The sequence below is a fragment of the Eptatretus burgeri genome, chromosome 10, assembly GCF_056783735.1.
Source record: "Eptatretus burgeri isolate ZD-2024b chromosome 10, Ebu_testis_v1, whole genome shotgun sequence".
In the NCBI taxonomy this organism is placed as follows: domain Eukaryota; kingdom Metazoa; phylum Chordata; class Myxini; order Myxiniformes; family Myxinidae; genus Eptatretus; species Eptatretus burgeri.
Genome location: NC_140970.1, coordinates 63,786,669 through 63,805,396, shown reverse-complemented (window position 1 = coordinate 63,805,396; position 18,728 = coordinate 63,786,669). Strand labels below are relative to the sequence as shown.

General features: G+C 39.9%; 1 protein-coding gene across 22 annotated transcripts in view; it reads left to right on the top strand.

Moving 5' to 3' along the window:
• The window catches only part of LOC147018716 (uncharacterized), a 457,423-nt gene that overhangs the window by 201,052 nt on the left and 237,643 nt on the right, over positions 1–18,728 (top strand). For 17 of the 22 annotated variants that reach the window (XR_015062500.1, XM_085898687.1, XM_085898685.1 and 14 more), the window contains exons 7-10: positions 6,085–6,108; positions 7,075–7,173; positions 16,153–16,251; positions 18,664–18,728. The exon at positions 18,664–18,728 is cut by the window's right edge and continues 34 nt beyond it. Coding sequence is in view for 21 of the 22 variants with exons in the window: in XM_085898687.1 (XP_085754813.1) it covers positions 6,085–6,108; positions 7,075–7,173; positions 16,153–16,251; positions 18,664–18,728 (287 nt within the window). In the remaining variant the exon portion in view is untranslated. The remainder of the gene's footprint in view (positions 1–6,084; positions 6,109–7,074; positions 7,174–16,152; positions 16,252–18,663) is intronic. The other 5 variants (XM_085898684.1, XM_085898691.1, XM_085898697.1 and 2 more) reach the window with 1 other exon arrangement.

Below are 18,728 nucleotides of genomic sequence, written 5' to 3'. Positions count from 1 at the left end.
CATCCTGATGTAAAGACCACATTAACACAAGGGACTTGGGTTAGCACTACTCACGTATTAAAGCCAACATGGCGGAATCTCAATCCCCTGCGGCCAGGTCACATGACATGATCTGCTGGTGTATCGTGTGACTATGCAAACACAACATATTTCCCTCTCTTCCCCAGAGATTAAACATTACAGTCTCTGCAATAAGGGGCTCAGTGACAATTAAGCTAAGCAACCAATAAACCAAAATATGATCAACGATGCCGATGAATTGAAGTGTTGGAACCCATTCAAGTTCCCGTTAAATCAACTTAAAATCAGTCAGTTTGTTGCAAAGTCAGGTAGGTATCTTGCCTTGTGTGTCAATTTTGCCTTGGATGTTGAGGTGGTTCTCTTGTCAGGTCTGGATGAGGAGTAAGAGTATCAAGCAGGTTAACAGCATCGAAGTTCCCATCTGAATTCAAATGGGGATGACCAGCCTGGTGCGACCTAACACATCGACAGGAATTCCAATGTGAACCATCTTCGAGCACGAAAGTATTTGGACCGGCTTTGCGAACAATATGTTGTGGCTGTGATAGAGATGATGCCAATTTGTGCTTACGAATTGGTCGCTTAGGCCCATTCACCTTGGTTCAGGGTAGAGTGTCCACCTCTGTGACATTGGTCTGTGTACTCTTTTACCCGTACCATTAGAATAGTACTTGTTAATCCTGTGTTAGCTGTTAACGTCTGGATTGGTTTCAGAGCTTCCAGCGAATCTCGGAGTTTGTGACCTAGCATCATTTCAGCTGGGGTATGCTGTATTAGAGCATGTGGTGTTGAGCGGTAAGTCTGTAGAATGGTTCGAACTGCATCCTTGAATGTTTTTCCATCTGTCAATTGAGCGGTGAGACTTTCCTTGATCACACAGTTGAACCTTTCTACTCCCCCGTTGCATTGCGGGTTGTAGCGGGCTGTGCGACAATGCTCTGTCCCGCCCGGCATGCTACATGAACGTTTCAAACCTGTACAGCTATCTCGTTAGAAAATATCGTTTTTGGCCCTATATCTCAATTATAAAGAAACTCTTTAAAAATTCTAGTATCCGGATCCAGATCTGGACCTTCACCAAAATCTAATCATTTTGTCAGTGTCACATACCCAAGCTCTCTGTCAAGTTTTATCCGAATCTGTACCCAACTTTTTGATATATCTTGCTCCCAGACAGACAGATACAGACAGACAGAGAAACAGGGGTGAAAACATAACGTCTGTCCACCTTCAATGGTGGTGGTAAATATGTATTCTGTGATGTGAGTGGCTGAGAAGTGCTAAGAGAAATGGAACAGATCATTTTCGAGACAAGAAATGTCATGAATGGAGATCAGAATTGAGAAAAGCTAATTTCATACAATTTATTTTTGAAAATCCTCCCATCTTTGTTATGGGATACGTTTATGACAAAGAAGCAGTCTTTTTCAGCTGTTAACCTTTTGTTCTATGTCATGGCCTGTCTTTGGCAAACTACATTTGCTTTCCTGTGGCTTTGAAATCTAAATGTGACTGTACCAGGCCAAGTTTTCTGTTGGTCTGTCTCAGCCCTTCATTTCATTCAAGGCAAAATATGCCATGTCATGGAAAATAGTTTTGTATTTCAGGCTGGCAGTTCTGCATCTCACGTCACATTCCTCGATGCCATCAAAGCTGAAGACTTGAGCGTCAAAAATAATTTTTCCTTGCAGGAGGTGAAGTGACAAGAATGATTACGTTTGCTCTGACAGATTGGTGGCCTCTTATTTGTTGTTTATCTTCTATTTTATGGTCTTAGACCTGTTCTCTCCAACACCTGATATGGCTTATACACTGATTTAGTCATTTATTTTTTTTATCCAAACTACTTACAAAATAGTCACACACTGTCCTCTAATATCATCCTCTTTTGTGAATGAGATTTATTAGCTGCTCCCCAAAACCCTCACTCAAAATATTTGCAAACTTGTTTTGGTCTGTAAACTTTTATTTTCAAAAATCTTGACATTTGCACACATAAAGTCATCAATTCTCATTCATGATAACTCTGGCCAAAGTCATGAGTCACAATTGAGACTTTTCAACGTTAATGAGTTCTAATCCCACAGGATGGTGCTGAGATTGTGCACTCACCTTTTGGCTGTCTAGACATAGATTAAATTCTCAGCCTGATTAAACCTTTGGAATGGTGTTTTACATGCAATGAAGGGAAGATGACGAGAGGGCTGTGGGGGTGGGGGTGGGGGGGGGGGGTTGCGTCATAATGTGCGCCACCATGAGAATAGATTTTAAGCTTGGGACCTGTCTGCTAACATTAACTCGTGGAGGTTTCCAATGCTCTGGGAAAATTAGTGCACAAATCAGGTCTAGTCAAATTAAAGGCCTGGGCAGCTGGTTCATAAATGACTGAAGCCAAACTTCCTCCTTGGCTGATTACATAAGAATGTTGCGTGTGCTGCTGTAGAAGTAGTCGTATGATTGAGTTATAAATATGTACATGATCGAAGCTCGTGGGAGAGCTGTGGACAGACCAGCGAGGTTGAGTCCCACAGCCAAGAGAAAAGAGGAACAAATGAGTGGAGGTGAGTAGTGAGCCTGGATTTTTTGAGTTTAAGAAGGAGAGTGTTACTGGCAGACTGTGTGTGCCCTGAAGAAACCTGGGAGGGACAGAGTCAACAGAGGGCAGAAGGTGCAAGACCAAAAATGAGATGGTGAAATCCAAAGAGGCCATGAACCTGCCTGCGGTGTAAAAGTTACATGCCGAGATGCTCAGCTTCATCGCAGGAGATCCCAATGGTTTTGAGGGCCTTGCTTTTCACAGCATCACGAAAGGCAAGGTGTGAGGCAGGGGTGCCAGTGCAAATAGGGGAGCAATACTCCATCCAGCTGCCAAATGAGGGTCTTGTAGGTTGTCAGAAGTTCATATTGGCCAAGGAAAGACCTTTCATGACGAAAGATGCCAAGTCAGCGGCTGTCTTTTGAGGCCATCTTGTAAATATGGTCTGCTCAAGAAAGATCATGATTGGTGGTAACCCCCAAACATTTGAGTGATCTCACTTCGTCAAGTGTTTTTGCCTAGGAATTAAATAGGAGGGTTTGCCAGACAGTCCTTTTGGAGAGACAGGGAGTGTGTGTGGGATTTTGTGGGGTTGAAAGACATATTCTGCGATTTCCTGTGTCTTGAATGTTTTTACAGCGCGGCGACATCGTGCTGTTATATAATTGGCTATTCTGTCCTGTGTCTTCTGTCACACTTATGGCCGCGTACGTCCCTTTGATCTAAGGGCTATAAATAGAAATTTGTCCAACGTTACAACTCTTCCCATCGTGCATGCTAATTCACCGTGTCTACATTTAAATTTTATAACTGCAAAATTGTTTCATCATTCCTAACCTCGACTTTTACTGACCCAGCCGCGCGATATCAAAGTATTCGCTTCTTGTTTTGTTTTGCTTTATCCTCATCTTTATCTAACCTTCCCTTAGCCCCTTACCCCCTTACCTCGAGTGGCTTTATGCCTTGTTTGTGGTAATTCCCATTAAAAAAAAAAATTCTAAGGGTTGGACTAGTTGCTGATTCGACCATTGTCTGTAGAGAGGGAAGAGGATGCTGCCTGCCTGTCTGAAGGATGAGAAGTGATTTGACAGAGGGTGGAATCATCAGCAAAGAGATGGGCAGGATTTTTCTGTGAATCAGAATGGTCACATAGATGAAGATAAGGAGCAAGACTGTGTCCAATACATCTTGGGACACTCCTGCTTTGCAGGGGGAGGAGATTGGCTATGAGTATAGGAAGTCAGTAACCCAAGAGTTGGAGTTGGCCTTGGTTTCCATAGGCAGACAGCTTGGAGAGGAAGGCAGGATGCCACACTGTATTGAAAGCTCAAGATATGTCCAGAGAGACGGCCCTGATCTTGTGTTTGATATTGAGGGCCACCATCCACTGTTGGGAGAGGAGAAGCAGCATGCCCACGGTAGGATGACTGGGTCTGAAACTGAACTGATGAACTCAGAGAAAAGGAAGGATTTGATGTCAACTGATAGACTGCATGACCTTGCATATAATTGGAAGCAAGCTAAGAGACCTGTACATAAGAGAATCCAGTTTTACTTTTGTATTGCAGTGATATTTCTGAATGTCCAGGCAGATGGAAACTGACCCAGAAAATATGATCGAATGAACAGAGCAGAAAGAGGATGAGCAAGAGCAGCAGAGAAGGTTTTTCTGTCACATGCACTGATGCCGTCTGGATCTGTCTCAGAATCAGAGTCCAGGTTTGCCAGAAACCTCTCCACCTTCTCAAGTGAGAAAAACACAATATCCAGGAGCAGTTTCATATGAGAGGAGAGGGTAGCTGTAGGCAGTGAGGGGTTGGGAACAAAATCTTTGGAAGCAAACACAGAATTGAGGGATTCAGCCTTCTTACAAGCCAACTGTGGTGCTATTTGAAGTAAGGGAGGGATGGATGGAAAGCATGCATGTACCAAAGACAGACTTGACAAGGCACCACCAGGTCTTTGAAGTAGGAGACAGGTTTGATAGTTCAGCTTTGAGATTGGCCAGCTGTTTTCTAGCTTTCCTGATAGTGGACGCACACTTGTTTCGGTCTTTTTGGAATGATCTGAGGTAACCTTTGGTCAGACTTGTCATCCAGGAAGAGAAGGCAGGTTGTTTGAAGGCAACTATCTCAACTCAGTATTCTGTTTACCATGGGTGAGAGGATAGGTATGATAACTGCAGATGAGATGGTATACATCTATACATAAGGGAAAGTAAGTTTGTGTGGAAGCATTTCCCTGGAAATGTAAATGTCAGGAGAGGTGGAAATGAAGGACCAGTCTTGACATCAGAGGTCAGGTGTAGTCCCTGCCAGTCAGCTTGAGTGAAGTGCCAGATTATATGGCCCCGAGGCAGCTCTCTGACAATAGGCAGAGAGATCCTAACTCTCATAAGCACATGATCAGCTGAACCTATTGGTGACAAAGAGGCATGCAACCGTGAAAAACCATGATAAAAGAAACACGAATACGCGAGGCACAGGGCCGCCAATGTAGAAGTAGGTCATATTTTATGAACCATGAATATGCAGGGTCTGCGAATAGCAGAACTGTGAATGTCGGCGTCCGGCAGTATAACACGTTATCTCAAAAGGTTATGGACAATTCGGCCGAAACTTGGTGGGCAGGTTGGGTGTGCAAGGATGAAATGATTTGACCTTTGTGAAGATCTAGATCTGGATGCGGATACGATCATTTAAAAATGTTTTTACGTGATTCTTCAACATTGAGAGATGGAGCCAAAAATGATATGTAGCATACTTCAAAACGTTGTGGACGGATTGTGACAAAACTTGATGGATGAGTCAGGTAGGTGACAAGGACAGGCCAGCTGATTAGATTTTGGTTCTGGTCCGGATGCAGATCTGGCCTATCTGTGGGATACAACACGTAAATTGTTCAGTCTGGATATATATATATATATATATATATATATATATATATATATATATATATATATATATATATATATATATGTATATCCGTTCTATTTTTGTGATACAAGCTTTTTAACTTAACACTAGATGACCCGTGAACCCGTTGGGTTCCCGTTGTGACAGCGGTTGATGAAAAAAATCATTTCAAGAAAAAAAAAAGATAGCTCCAGTGAACTAACCATTGAAGTTGTTTGTATTGATCAAATTCTTCCGAAGAGTACTTGACTGAATCGAGAATTGATTTTAAAAATAATTTTTTTCGTTGCCCTATTTGAACGAAACTTGATACTGCACACCGCAGGAGAATGGTGAGTAAGGTGGGCTGAAAAATTTTGCGCTATCGTGTACTATTATGGCTGTATTTCGGGAACATACATACATACATACATACATACAAGATGAGAGTTTCAGTAATATATAGATATTGTATTGTAATATGTAACTAATATTATTTTCATCCTCTCCCTGTATTTTTATTCCTGCTATTGATGTTTCTTTCTTTGTCTTTGTTAATCTCTGTCTATACTCCTGTCATTGATCTTTCTCTTGTTTGTGCATTTTTGGTTTACTCATATTTCATGCTGTCAGATGATGGTCAACCGTACAACTGAGGTACAAAAAATTATTTTCTTTTCTCGCTTTCTCCTCTTCACTAACCGTCGTTTCTCCTTTTCTTCCCCCAATCACTCTCTAATTTACTCATGATTTCTGTCAATTGCTTTATAGATGAGTTTCCATAACCAACAGATGCATAACAGGATTTGAAGCTTACATCTGAGTGACAAAAACGAGCATTCAAGTATCTGCTCGTTCATTTAGACTCAGACATACATCAATGACTCCAGCGGATTTGAATATTAATTCCATTTTATCACCTGTATTTCAATTGTTTGTTGATCATATAGTTAAGATATCTTTGGAAGGCACAGCTCTCCATTCTCAAGCAAAACAGTTCTTGTATTATTTTAATTGTTTCATAAATGTCGATCAATTTCTCTTCATTATTTAATTTTTGCATACTTTATCATTCACAAACTTTAAATACTGCAAATAGGGCATTATGAATGATTGTCTCTGTCATTTAATGAGCACATCATATGAAACTTCAGTTTACTTTTGACATTTAAAATGTAAATAAATGGTCTCATGGTGACATGCTTGGAAACTCATCTATAGTTGTTTATAATCAAGGATAATGCTTCATTTATTTTGAGGAAAATACTATTTCTGTGATTGCTCTATATATCTCTTGTATATTCCTTTCCTCTTCTTCATTTCCTCTTAACCTCTTCTCCAGTATCTACTCCATTACAATATACTTCTATTTTCTCTCTTTTGCTCAATCATTCTCCATTTTCTCACTTTTCTATTCTCATCAACTATTGATCCTCCATCTTTTTTTGCCTGCATACCCTTGTATAAATGATTGAATGAATTCCCATTGAAAAATTGATAGGCTTCAGGTGAGGCATCATTTTAATGACAATAATGATGGCGATACAGTTGATGCACAATTATTTGTACATAAGACATTTGATGGTTTTCATGGAAATCACTGGATGTGTATCGTGTGTGCAGAGTGGCTTCACTCCACTTCATATATCTGCACACTATGGAAATGTCAATGTGGCAACATTGCTTCTGAACCGTGGGGCAGCAGTGAATTTTGCAGCAAATGTAAGCTTTTCTGTGCCAGTCCTGTGCCACTCTAATTCTGAACTAAAAATGAATAAGTGTCAGAGTAATAATAAATGTTCAGACAGCAAATATATGACACACATGTAATCTGTAGTATGCTGTAACTAATCATCAAAAACAGATTATATTTTATTTGAGCCAAAAGCGATTAATTTGCACTTAAGGTCTCTTTCTTTAAGAGAGAGAAGGTATTAGGCATGAATAACTTCATTCTTTGCTAACGTGTTAACATCACCATTCTTTATAACACACACACACACACACACACACACACACACACACACACACACACACACACACACACACACACACACACACACAGACACACACAAACACCAAGCACCACCATGGAAATGGAGACTAGCAACACAGAGAGAGAGCAAATGACAAAGGAAACAGGACAAATACAACAATTCATAAGAGCAAACTGAATCTCAAAGCTCAGGAAATGAATCCAAAAAATATGGAAAAACACATATAAAATTGAAGAGAAAGACCTAGAGGTCATGGTTGATGAAAACAAACTCAAAAGAGAATTGACACCAAGGAAGATTAAAATAAATGAAGTCAGCAACGGGAGAAAGCAAAACTACATCTTTGAAAGTAACTCAAAGATTCTACCCTAAACTTGGGAAGCAAAAGCAAAATGTTTCAAGTCTCCCTGCTAAGGATAGACTTGAAAATTTCTGGAAATGAATCTATGTAGACCCAAAATAACACAACAAGGAGGCAGATTGCTTCCATAACTTGGAAAAGAAAAAGCAACACCAAAAGGAAATACACATGGTGATAATTAATTGATAAAAAAGAAGAAGAAAATAAAATTTGCAAAAATGCCAAATTTAATAACCCTGGTCTGGTTGGAGTTCCAAAATTCTGACTGAAGCAACTAGAAGCCCTCCATGTATCAATACACTCGAGCTTTCAATGAACTTATCCAAGAGGAAAAGGTAATGGATGAGTGGCTCACAGAAGGTAAGACATTCATCATCCCAAAATATGCAAAAAAAAAACCCCAACTGCCTCACAATTACTGATCAATAACTTGTCAACAAACAACAAACAAACTTCTGATGGGAATCATCACAGAAATGATGTACCACCAGCTAACACAACAATGAGGCCGAGGAGCAGAACACAAGGAATGTAAAAGGGGATGCTATGGAACAACAGACCACCTACTACTAAACAAGGCCAAACTCAAAACTGCAAAAAGAGAAGAATCAAATTATCCACAGCCTGGATAGATGAGAAAAAGCTTTTGACAGTGTCCCACATTCATGGATGATAAAATGCATGTAATTATACAAGATAAACCCCCAGAAAATCAAACTAATTGAGAAAGCCATGGAGCCCTGACCACACCATATTGATATTACAACACTCGGAAGGAAAGATTGAAATACCAGAGGTGAAGATACGACTCGGAATCATCCCGGGTGACAGCCTTTCACCCCGACTGTATTTCTTGTCCCTGGACCCACGAAGCGACCTCATCAGCAAGGACATCGATACACCCTAATGTCTAACAAAAGAATATTCAACGAGACAGGAAAGGTGACGCATCTACTGTATATGAATGATTTCAAAGTCTTCACACCGAATGACAAAAAAATTGGCAACACAACTGAAATTAGTGAAATGGTACTCTGATGGCATTCAAATGGAATTTTGGCCATGGATGGAACTTTTTCAAATGGAACAAGAAAACGAAGCATCATGCAAATTCCTCGGAGTATAAGAGGGCCACGAAATGTCACAAACGAATGCGCAAAATAATTACCACAAAAAATACCTTGCAGAACAAGGCTGATCCTGAAAACATACCTCTCCCCGACAAACAAAATAAACCAATGTCACCCTCAGGGTGACCCGTATCTTGCCAAAAGGTGACCACGTGTGACTTCTTTAAGGTCACACTGAGGTGAACAGAGCTGCTATCCACCAGGAGCGACTCCTTGAGGAATATCTGCCTACGAGAGATTCCGATGAGAATCGTTCTACAGAGTAACCATGAAAAATATGCGTTTGCCTCATAACATCACCAAATGATGTCATAATGTCTCAAGCTTGACATATCTAGAAAGCACTCATCGAGGTGTTCAATTTGAGGTATTACACGATATGGTTCCTAAAACTTGAAAATTTGACCTTGGGGTCAAATATGTTTGACCTGAGGGGCTAACCATGAAGGTCAAGGCCAATCGCCACCAAAAACTAATCAGCTGAGCACCAGACCATATACGACATTCCCATAAAGTTTGGAGATGATTCGATTAAAATTACTCAAAAAATAAGGGTTTCGTCGACCTCCCTGATTTACCGCAAAATGACCTTGACCTTTGACCTTGACCTTGACCTCTATGTGTGCTGAAGGGTATTGTAATAATACTACGATATGTGTACCCACAAGAGTTTCCGATGAGAATTGTGCTCTACAGAGTGATATAAAGGTGAAAAATCCAATGATTACAGACAAACAAACAAAAAAAACTTACCAAGTAACAGATCTTGCAAAAACTTCGTTTTGGCAAGATAAAATCCATAAACCAACCAGCAGTACCAGTGTTCCAATGCAGCTGTGCAATAATATACTGATCACAAGTGGAAATCAATGGACTAGATATCAAAATCAGGAAACTCTTCACTGTCCGCAAAATGTTTGACAAAAATCAATACATCCCAAGAATGTACCTGCCAAGACAAGAAGGGGGTAGCAGTCTTATAGAACTCAACCAAGTGTACATTGTTGAAGTTTTCATTTACTCAGCCAATCTTACAGTTGTCAGACGACTGAATTCAATTTGTACGCAAACATGAAGACAGCAAGCCAGAAAAGGGAGCTGTAACCCATCTCGGAAAAAAAATTCCAAAGCCAGGTGCAAATAGAAGATGTCAAACATGAAACTGAAACAGCAACGAATACAGCCCCAATGATTGCAAAAAGGACAAATTAAAAATATAAGTTACAATATCAACAGATATACACCAACAACTGGGAGAACGATAAGAGAAACACATACGACCTCGTGATCCCATCGAGCGTGAACATAGAAAACAAAGCATTGCGACCCAACATGGTACATAAGTACAAAAATTAAAGATGGCATTGGTGATTGAGGTGTCAGTACCCTGGAATTTGGCCTAAACAATGCATAAATCAAGAAAATGATCAAATACCAGGATCTCAAAAATGAAGTCAAAAGATCTTAGAAGCTGAAGAGTGTCAACGTTGTACCAGTGATAATTGGAGCAATGGGGATGATAAAGAAGAATCTTTATGGAGATTTGAAAAACCATCCCTGGGAATATTACTACAAATGCGCAACAGTTGGAAGCTGTCCGTGGCTCAGTGACGAGCTTGGAAAGAGCCCTCGGAATAAAACTTTGAGGACAAGAAAACTTCACAGATCCCTTATCAAAATGGAGGCGGATACTTGGAGATGTGGGAGGATTCTGTTACACCTTCTGAAACCCGCAATGGAGATAACCAACCACACACACACACACACACACACACACACACACACACACACACACACACACACACACACACACACACACACACACACACACACACACACACACACACACACACACACACACACACACACACACACACACACACACACACATGATCTCATATACGTATTTCCAATTTTGACCCACAGAAATGCATGGCTGTTATTTCTTCACTCAATTGATGTTTTTGCTCCACATTAATTTGATTGTTTTTGTTTTACAACTAGCCTGTTGCCATACCTACTTACGTGTTAGTCTATCACATATCTGTTTTAGAATACTGTATATAACCCGTCTGTCAGGAAGTTCTGAAAAAAATACAACCTACAGGATAAATTCAGAGAAGTTGAACATTTACATTAATGGTGTTTCGGACAGAGGTAATTGAGCACTTCCACAGGATTTTTACAACTTACTAGTCACAGCATATGCAGGGTGCCTGAAAAGTATTATTTCTTCGCCTTAAATATGGGCAATGGTGAACAGACTCGTCCCGAGACTTTTGGTCATGATATCGTTATGCATTCGAGAACTGCTTGGCAGTGTCAGGAAAATTTAAAGAGCGTAAGATTACGATGAAAACAAAATGAAGGATTACAATCACAAATGTAGTGTGTAAGTAAAATAATAATATAATTTGAATAATAAAATAATTTGAAAATAAATGACGTAAGAAACATATTTGATTTTATGCAATGTGGAATACTGGCCTCCAACCTGAGGAAAAGCCTTATTAATTACAGTACATAGATTGATCTTCACAGGGCATTATCATGGATTATTACCCCAAAGGAGCTAAAGGCCCTGTCACACCTTGACGATTTAGCCAGCGTATGCCAACGTATGAAAAATTTGTCTAAAACGCTGGCATACGTCAAATACGTATGGGTAAGTTTTGTATACGTTAAGAGCATGCTGGCATACATCGTAGTGTGCTGGTACACGTCGTAGTACGCCGAGCTGTTAGACAAATTTTCCATGCTTGAAATTTTTCGACGTATGCCAGCGTATGACTCACACGTTCCGCATACGCTGGCCATAAGTTGTAGGCACGTTACGCGATCGTTGACACACGTTACTTGTAAGTTCCTCATAAGTCGAAACACATCGAGGTAATGTTTAGCATACCCGAAACTTATTTCTAACCTATGAGTAACGTGTTGTAGGCACGTTACGCGATCGTTGACGCACGTTACTTGTAAGTTACTCATAAGTCGAAACACGTCGAGGTAATGGTTAGCGTCAGTGTTCCAGACTCCCTGTTTTTTTTTTTTGGTTTTTTTTCTTCGGTATGACGGTGATGTTGACACTTCGATTTCTAGTGCGGTTATAATATAATATAATTAATAGGCTGCCGCTCAACGATTTAAATCATAACCGCACTAAAAATCGAAGTGTCAACATCACTGTCATGCCGAAGAAAAAAAAAAACCAGGGAGTCTGGAACACTGACGCTAACTATTACCTCGACGTGTTTCGACTAATGAGTAACTTACCAGTAATGTGTGTCGACGTGTGTCAACGATCGCGTAACGTGCCTACAACTTATGGCCAGCGTATGTGGAACGTGTGAGTCATACGCTGGCATACGTCGAAAAATTTTCAACATGCTGAAAATTTGTCGACATACTCGGCGTACTACGACGTATGCCAGCGTGCTTCAGCATGCTCTTAACGTATACAAAACTTACCCATAACGTATTCGACGTGTGCCAGTGTATTCGGCAAATTTTTCATACGTCGGCATACGCTGGCTAAAACGTCAAGGTGTGACAGCGGCTTGACACTTCGATGTCTAGTGCGGTTATGATTTGAATCTATCGAGCCGCAGCCTATTAATAGCCTACACCACGTGATCGTCGGCGATACGCTGTCATATGCTATGCATAAGTTAGACTATCGTTGGGCATAGGTTGTGAACGCCGACAACACGCTCAGCATTCGTTGGTATAAGTTATCTATATGTTATCGAAACGTTCTGTGTACGTTACTAATGGTCGTATTTCATGAACTGGTCACCCTAAAAAGGCGGAGTTGTTACATGTTTTTCAAAACATCCACTTTCCACTTTGACTACAGACCAGAAAAACCACAGATATCTAGATATCTTAGTATGAGAAGAAAGGTCATTTTGTCGAGTTTAATGCGGAAGAAAACAGAAATAAAAAATATTCAATAGTTTTTGTGTAACAGGCAAATAAGTGATACAAGTCAGCGGTGGAGTAAACAGGCGGAGGCCGCGGATGTGGTGAGTCAAATTTGGAATAAACTGAATTTATTTCAATCAATAAGCTTTAATCTAATCTATTTTGTTATTTTTTAGGTGAGTAAAACTTGGGACTTGCTGTTGCATGATGCAAAATTGATTGTTCAATTCGTTATTATTCAGCAAACCCTGACCAATATATACAAGCTCCTAAAAGAGATCTAGTAAATATCTTTACATAGTTATGTATCTAGCAGATTCTCAGGATTAATTTGGCACTTGAATTGTCCGAAACGGCCAAAGGATAACTGATCCACATGCAATTTACTCAGAAAGGGTGAATTCGAGATAAACGCAAAAATGTGTTTTCCTTGTAATGCATTATCCCTTAAAGTTCATAATTAAAAATACCATATTTGCCGTTAATTAGTGGTTTTTGCTAATTTTTTCATACAAGTGCATGTAGCTTGGTGATGTCTATCAACACAGAGAAAACTGAAAAATTGAATATTTTGACCCTGTAACGCAAATGATGACCAGTTCATGAACTACGACCTAATACATTATGCATACGTCCAACTCGTTATGAATACGTCCAAAACTGGAAAAAAACATCAATAGTTCAGCGTACGTCAGCGTTTTACATACATTTTGATACCTTGCCATGCGCTGGCTAAAACGTCAAGGTGTGACAGGGCCTTAAGTGCAATGGTCACAATGCTTTGGAAAGGTTTATGTGAACACCTATCTGGGACAGCTCGGTTTCAGATTTTCTTATTAGCAAACCAAAACCAGTTGATTCAAGGCTTAAGCAAAAGCCCTTTTATCTGAAATTAAAACCTTGCAGCACAACGCTGCTGAATGCACTGAGTGCAAGTCACAAAGCTTTTACTGGTAAATTAATAAAGAAGCTTAGGTAGACAGAATGGCATATACGTAAAGGCAGAATGATAAGAGGAAATATATACCGCAGGTAAGCTGCGATATCATGTTATACCAGGTTGTCTGGAAGGGTGACCAATATTACAGATGTTTTTATAAATTTGTACTCTCTTTCGTTGTACATGGAAAACACATTGCATCAGGCATTAATGATGCATCCTCTGTGCTTTGCCTTACAATGGCTCCAGTTTGACTCTCTCCTCATTCTGACTTGCATCTGTCCCAATCAAACTCGAGTAATAAAATATTGGCAAGATTGCACAAAGTCTTCATTGAGAGACAACATGAGTTAGGAACCCGTAGCAGTTGGAATCAATGTCAGGTCTGGAAGAGGATGAGTTTGCATCGACCATGGCCTATTGTATCCATTACCTGTTTGACAGATCCATCTTCCTGACCTTGTGAGTTGCAGAAGTGACTGACAAAGTCAAACTATTTTGCAAAAGGCTTTAGCTGCAGTTCTGCGGCTGTTCTTCAACAGATTGAATTCCAGCCAGTTGGCAGTGTCTCAGATAATGCCACTTAAAACAAGTTCAAATATTCTGCCGGGATGGTTTATAACATCATAATGGGTGTTTTGCCCAGTGTGGTGTTTCACTGAGCTTGATATCTGTATGTAAATAAATGCCATTATTGTTATTTCAATGATGATTGTCTTCGTTTGTCTGTTCATATATCTGCCGTGATGCTTGTTCATCTAAGACAGACGTTCATTGGGCCAGGGTTCTATCGGTCTTCCATTTGTCTGCATAATGAGGGATTTTCATAGAATGAGGGCCATGTTACCAAGAATGGTTGTTTTTGATGTACAGGTAGTGGAAAAAAATTTGGGAACATCTGGGTAAATGAGGGACACCAAGCAACGGCTTCGACACAGGTGTGGCCCGCATGTTAATGAAGCAAATAACATCCCAGCATGTTTAGGGTCATATATAAAAATAAGAACACTGGATCTGTAGCTTATCTAGGCCCTGGCCTAATTTTTTAACTCAAATTTTGTAGCATTCTGACTGGTGGATCTGGAGAAAAAGATTTCTGATTTAATTTATGCAATTTTCCCAAAAATTTACGAAGGCCACTATTTTGACACACTTCAGGTGAGGTGATCGGAATGACATCCGCAATTTAACATCAGGACTCTTTCCTAATATTGTAACCCAAATTTGATGGCATTCTGACTGGTGAATCTGAAGAAGAAGATTTTTGAAGAAGAAAAGAAGTAAAGGAATTTATTAAGTCCACCATTTTGACCAACTTAAAGTCATGTGACCAGAATAAGCTGAGCAATTCCCATTACCAGTCAGGAGCAGAATGTTGCTGCCAAATTTCAGCCGGATCGGCCCAATGGTTTGGCCGGAGAAGTCAAAATAGGAGACGGACAGACTGACAGTGCATGATGACAATACCTTATCTGGAATTCCAATTCCAGTTAAGCTAAGAATTCTACACAAGCCTGGTTGTCTATAATTATGGCTGGCATGCCTGCAAGAGGATACTCCCCAATGCCCCCAATCAACAGAACACTTGAGGTCACCCAATGGTTTGATGAGCATGACATTAATATTATCTATATGTCATGACCTTCTCCTCAGTCACCAGATCTGAACCAATCGAGAATTTATGGGATATTCTGGAACGACGTCTGAAACAGTGTTTTCCACCTCCATCAACAGGTGTGAGTTGATTAGCTTTCTGGTGGAAGAATGGTGCCGCATCCCTCCTGCAGAATTCCAGATGCTGGTCGACTCTATGCCATGCCACATACAGGCCGTACTGGCCGCACGTGGTGGCACAAAACCTTATTAAGTGACTTTACATTGGTGTTTCTATTTTTTTTTGTCCACTACCTGTATGTTACAATATTTTAAACCCACACCCTGAGATGTAAACTGGGCTCGCCCACATCCATAGCCAAATTGAGTTCATTGCACCAAATAATTTTCATGGTTTACTTTTGGCTTGTATCGGCAGTTTTCTGCAAAATATTTGAAGCTGATATACTGATCTGTGTTTCCTGAGAGGTGACTAGGTTTCTAAATACGAACCCGAACTTTGAATACCTCTTTCTCAAAATTATATCGTATGTTGTAGCCCACTTTACCTCTCAGTGGCTCAATTAATAAGCATCATTTTTGGTCGCAGTTTGTGATACTGAAAATGTAATGATAATTTTGTCTTCCTTCCACTTTCTGTCTTTATCTGGTGAATTTCTGAATTTAGATTATGACTGTTTGAAATGGGAGCATTGTATATCGATGGATATGTCATTGTGTGCTTTGTGGTTTTAGAATGGAATAACTGCACTTCACGTGGCCGCTAAGCGTGGTAATGGAGCAGTGGTGCAGTTGTTGGTGCAACACGGAGCGCACATCGATGGAAAGACAAGGGTGCAGCACTCTTCTTATACCATTAACGACTTTCCATACACCCATCACATGCACAACATCATTTGTAATCCTCATTGCTTCTCCATGAAGTCGCTTTTCACTGTGTTTTCACACTCACCCTCTCTTACAACAACATTGCAAATCTTAGCATTAGGGGCAATCTCAAAAAGCAACTACTGCATTACAGTTCGTTTTCTAGATACTCATGTTTTATGATGATCAAACATATTTAGTTGTTTCAATACACACTGTTGATGAACCATGAAATGCTAGATTTTTGTTTAATTTGATTTATTTTGCATGAGCAATACACAAAAATGAAATGCTCACAATCTGCACCAACCTTCACACTTCCCCTAATTCTGAGTCATCATCCCTCTCCTTCTTTTTAAATCCAAGTCATCATGTAATCACACTCGCCTCTGAGCTGTCTAGCCTGGGTTCGAATCTCAGCCCAGCAATAAACTGTCATCCTGGTATTTTGCAAGTATAACGAGGCATCAATGTGGGCCGTCCTTTGGATAGACGTTAAACTAGGCATCCCATCTGCCGGAAGTAGTTAGTGGATGTCAAAGATCCCACTGTGTCCTTCCTGAAGAGTAAGCAAGCTATCGCCAGCATCCAGGCTAAATTTTAAATTCCTGCTCTAACTGATTACTCATCTTCTTCAAGACTATTGTTTTAAGGAAGTAGATGTGAGGGTTTGCCAGGTGGTCTTTTCAGAGGGACAGAGTGAATGTAAGATTTGTCAGGATTCATTGACATTCTCCAAGTGTTTGACTAGCTTGCGATTCTATCAAGGTCTGAAGAGAGGGAAGGGGCTGCAGCTTGCCTTTGTGCAGGATGAGGGATGTCATGGCAGAGGTTGAAGTCATCAGAAAATTGATTTTTTAAAAAGATTTTCCAGAGAGTCAAAGAGGTTATTGGTGAAGATTAGGAATAGGATGAGGCCTATACCACTGATTCGGGGCACTCCAGCCTGAACATGGAGAGGAGATGAAAGCATTTTGTTGAGAGGCACACATTGGCTATGAGAATAGGAAGTCAGTAACACAAGAGTGGGAGTTGGCCTTGGATGCCATAGACAGACAGTTTGGACAGTAGAACAGGATGCCAGACTGCAACAAAAGCAAGAGATATGTCCAGGGAGACGGCACTGATCTCATGTCTGACATTGAGGGCCTCCATCTATTGTTAGAAAAGAAGTGGACACACACTGGACGTACATTAATCTATATTGTTTATTCCAAAGTTTTAAAAATATTACATCGCGCACACACACACGCACACACACTCGCACGCGCACAGCTTTGCGTAGCAATGAAGTAGGTTTCTAAACTTTGGATTTAAAATGCATATGTTAAATTATATTCATGCATTTAAAATAATGTATAATCGAGTTACAATATGACTTGTTGCATGAAATGGGTCACAAAGACAAATACGTACCCTGATAATGTTCTGCAATGTTAGATGCTCTCTCTTGTTAGTAATTGTAATTTATTGGTGTGTTGGGGTGCATCCTTCACAATATTGTATTGAAGATGCACCCCTTCCAGAAAGAATCATTTTTTTGTCCCAAATTATATTTGTCAGTTTTCAAATTTATTCTTCTTTTAGCAGCAGTTTTCACACACTCAGCATTATTGATTTTATACATTGAATCTGGATAGTTCCAATTAAAAATCATGGTTTCATTTGGGATAATCTTGTATTGCTGAATCTCACCCAAACTTATGAAGACTTTCTCATACCTTTTAACCAACTTTTCAAACACGGTCACACTCATTGTTATTGCCAATAGTTAAGTGCTATTCACACCTGTGTTCAGCTGAAGGAAATGTTGAGTTTATTCTTAAGTAGTGGCTGAGTTAAAATCATCCAATTTATTATTGTCTTTCATAGATTACAGCACGATTGATTCACGACATTCATCAACTCATACAGTATCTCAACAAAGTCACAAACTTTCATTAACCATCACACGATGTCACTCACAACTCAATCGCTTTCACTCGCTCTCAAAGATCACTGTGAACATAAGAAGGACCAAACTTCTGCCCTTCAATAGATTTCTGATTTGTGTTTTTTTTTTTAAACTACAATTTGGTTTTCTATTGATATGAATAGCCTTGTCTTTAAATGTTGTTCCTTGAGGTAATAAGCTAAAATAATGGGACGTAAATCTGTTTGTTTTCACACTACACCTAGCAACGAGAGAGCGATCCTTTCAACTATCAAGCTGGACAATGTTTTATAATTTTTTGACTACATCTACTTCTGCTAATGCAAAAAAATTGATTTTATCCAAATAAATAATCCACATCTATTTCTATCTGTAATTTATGATTGTAGGCTGATAAATCGATTTTGATAAAAAATAAATAAAAACCTAATTTCCTCATATTGCAGGATGGACTGACGCCCCTACACTGTGCAGCGAGAAGTGGGCACGAGCGTGTCGTGGAGGCATTGCT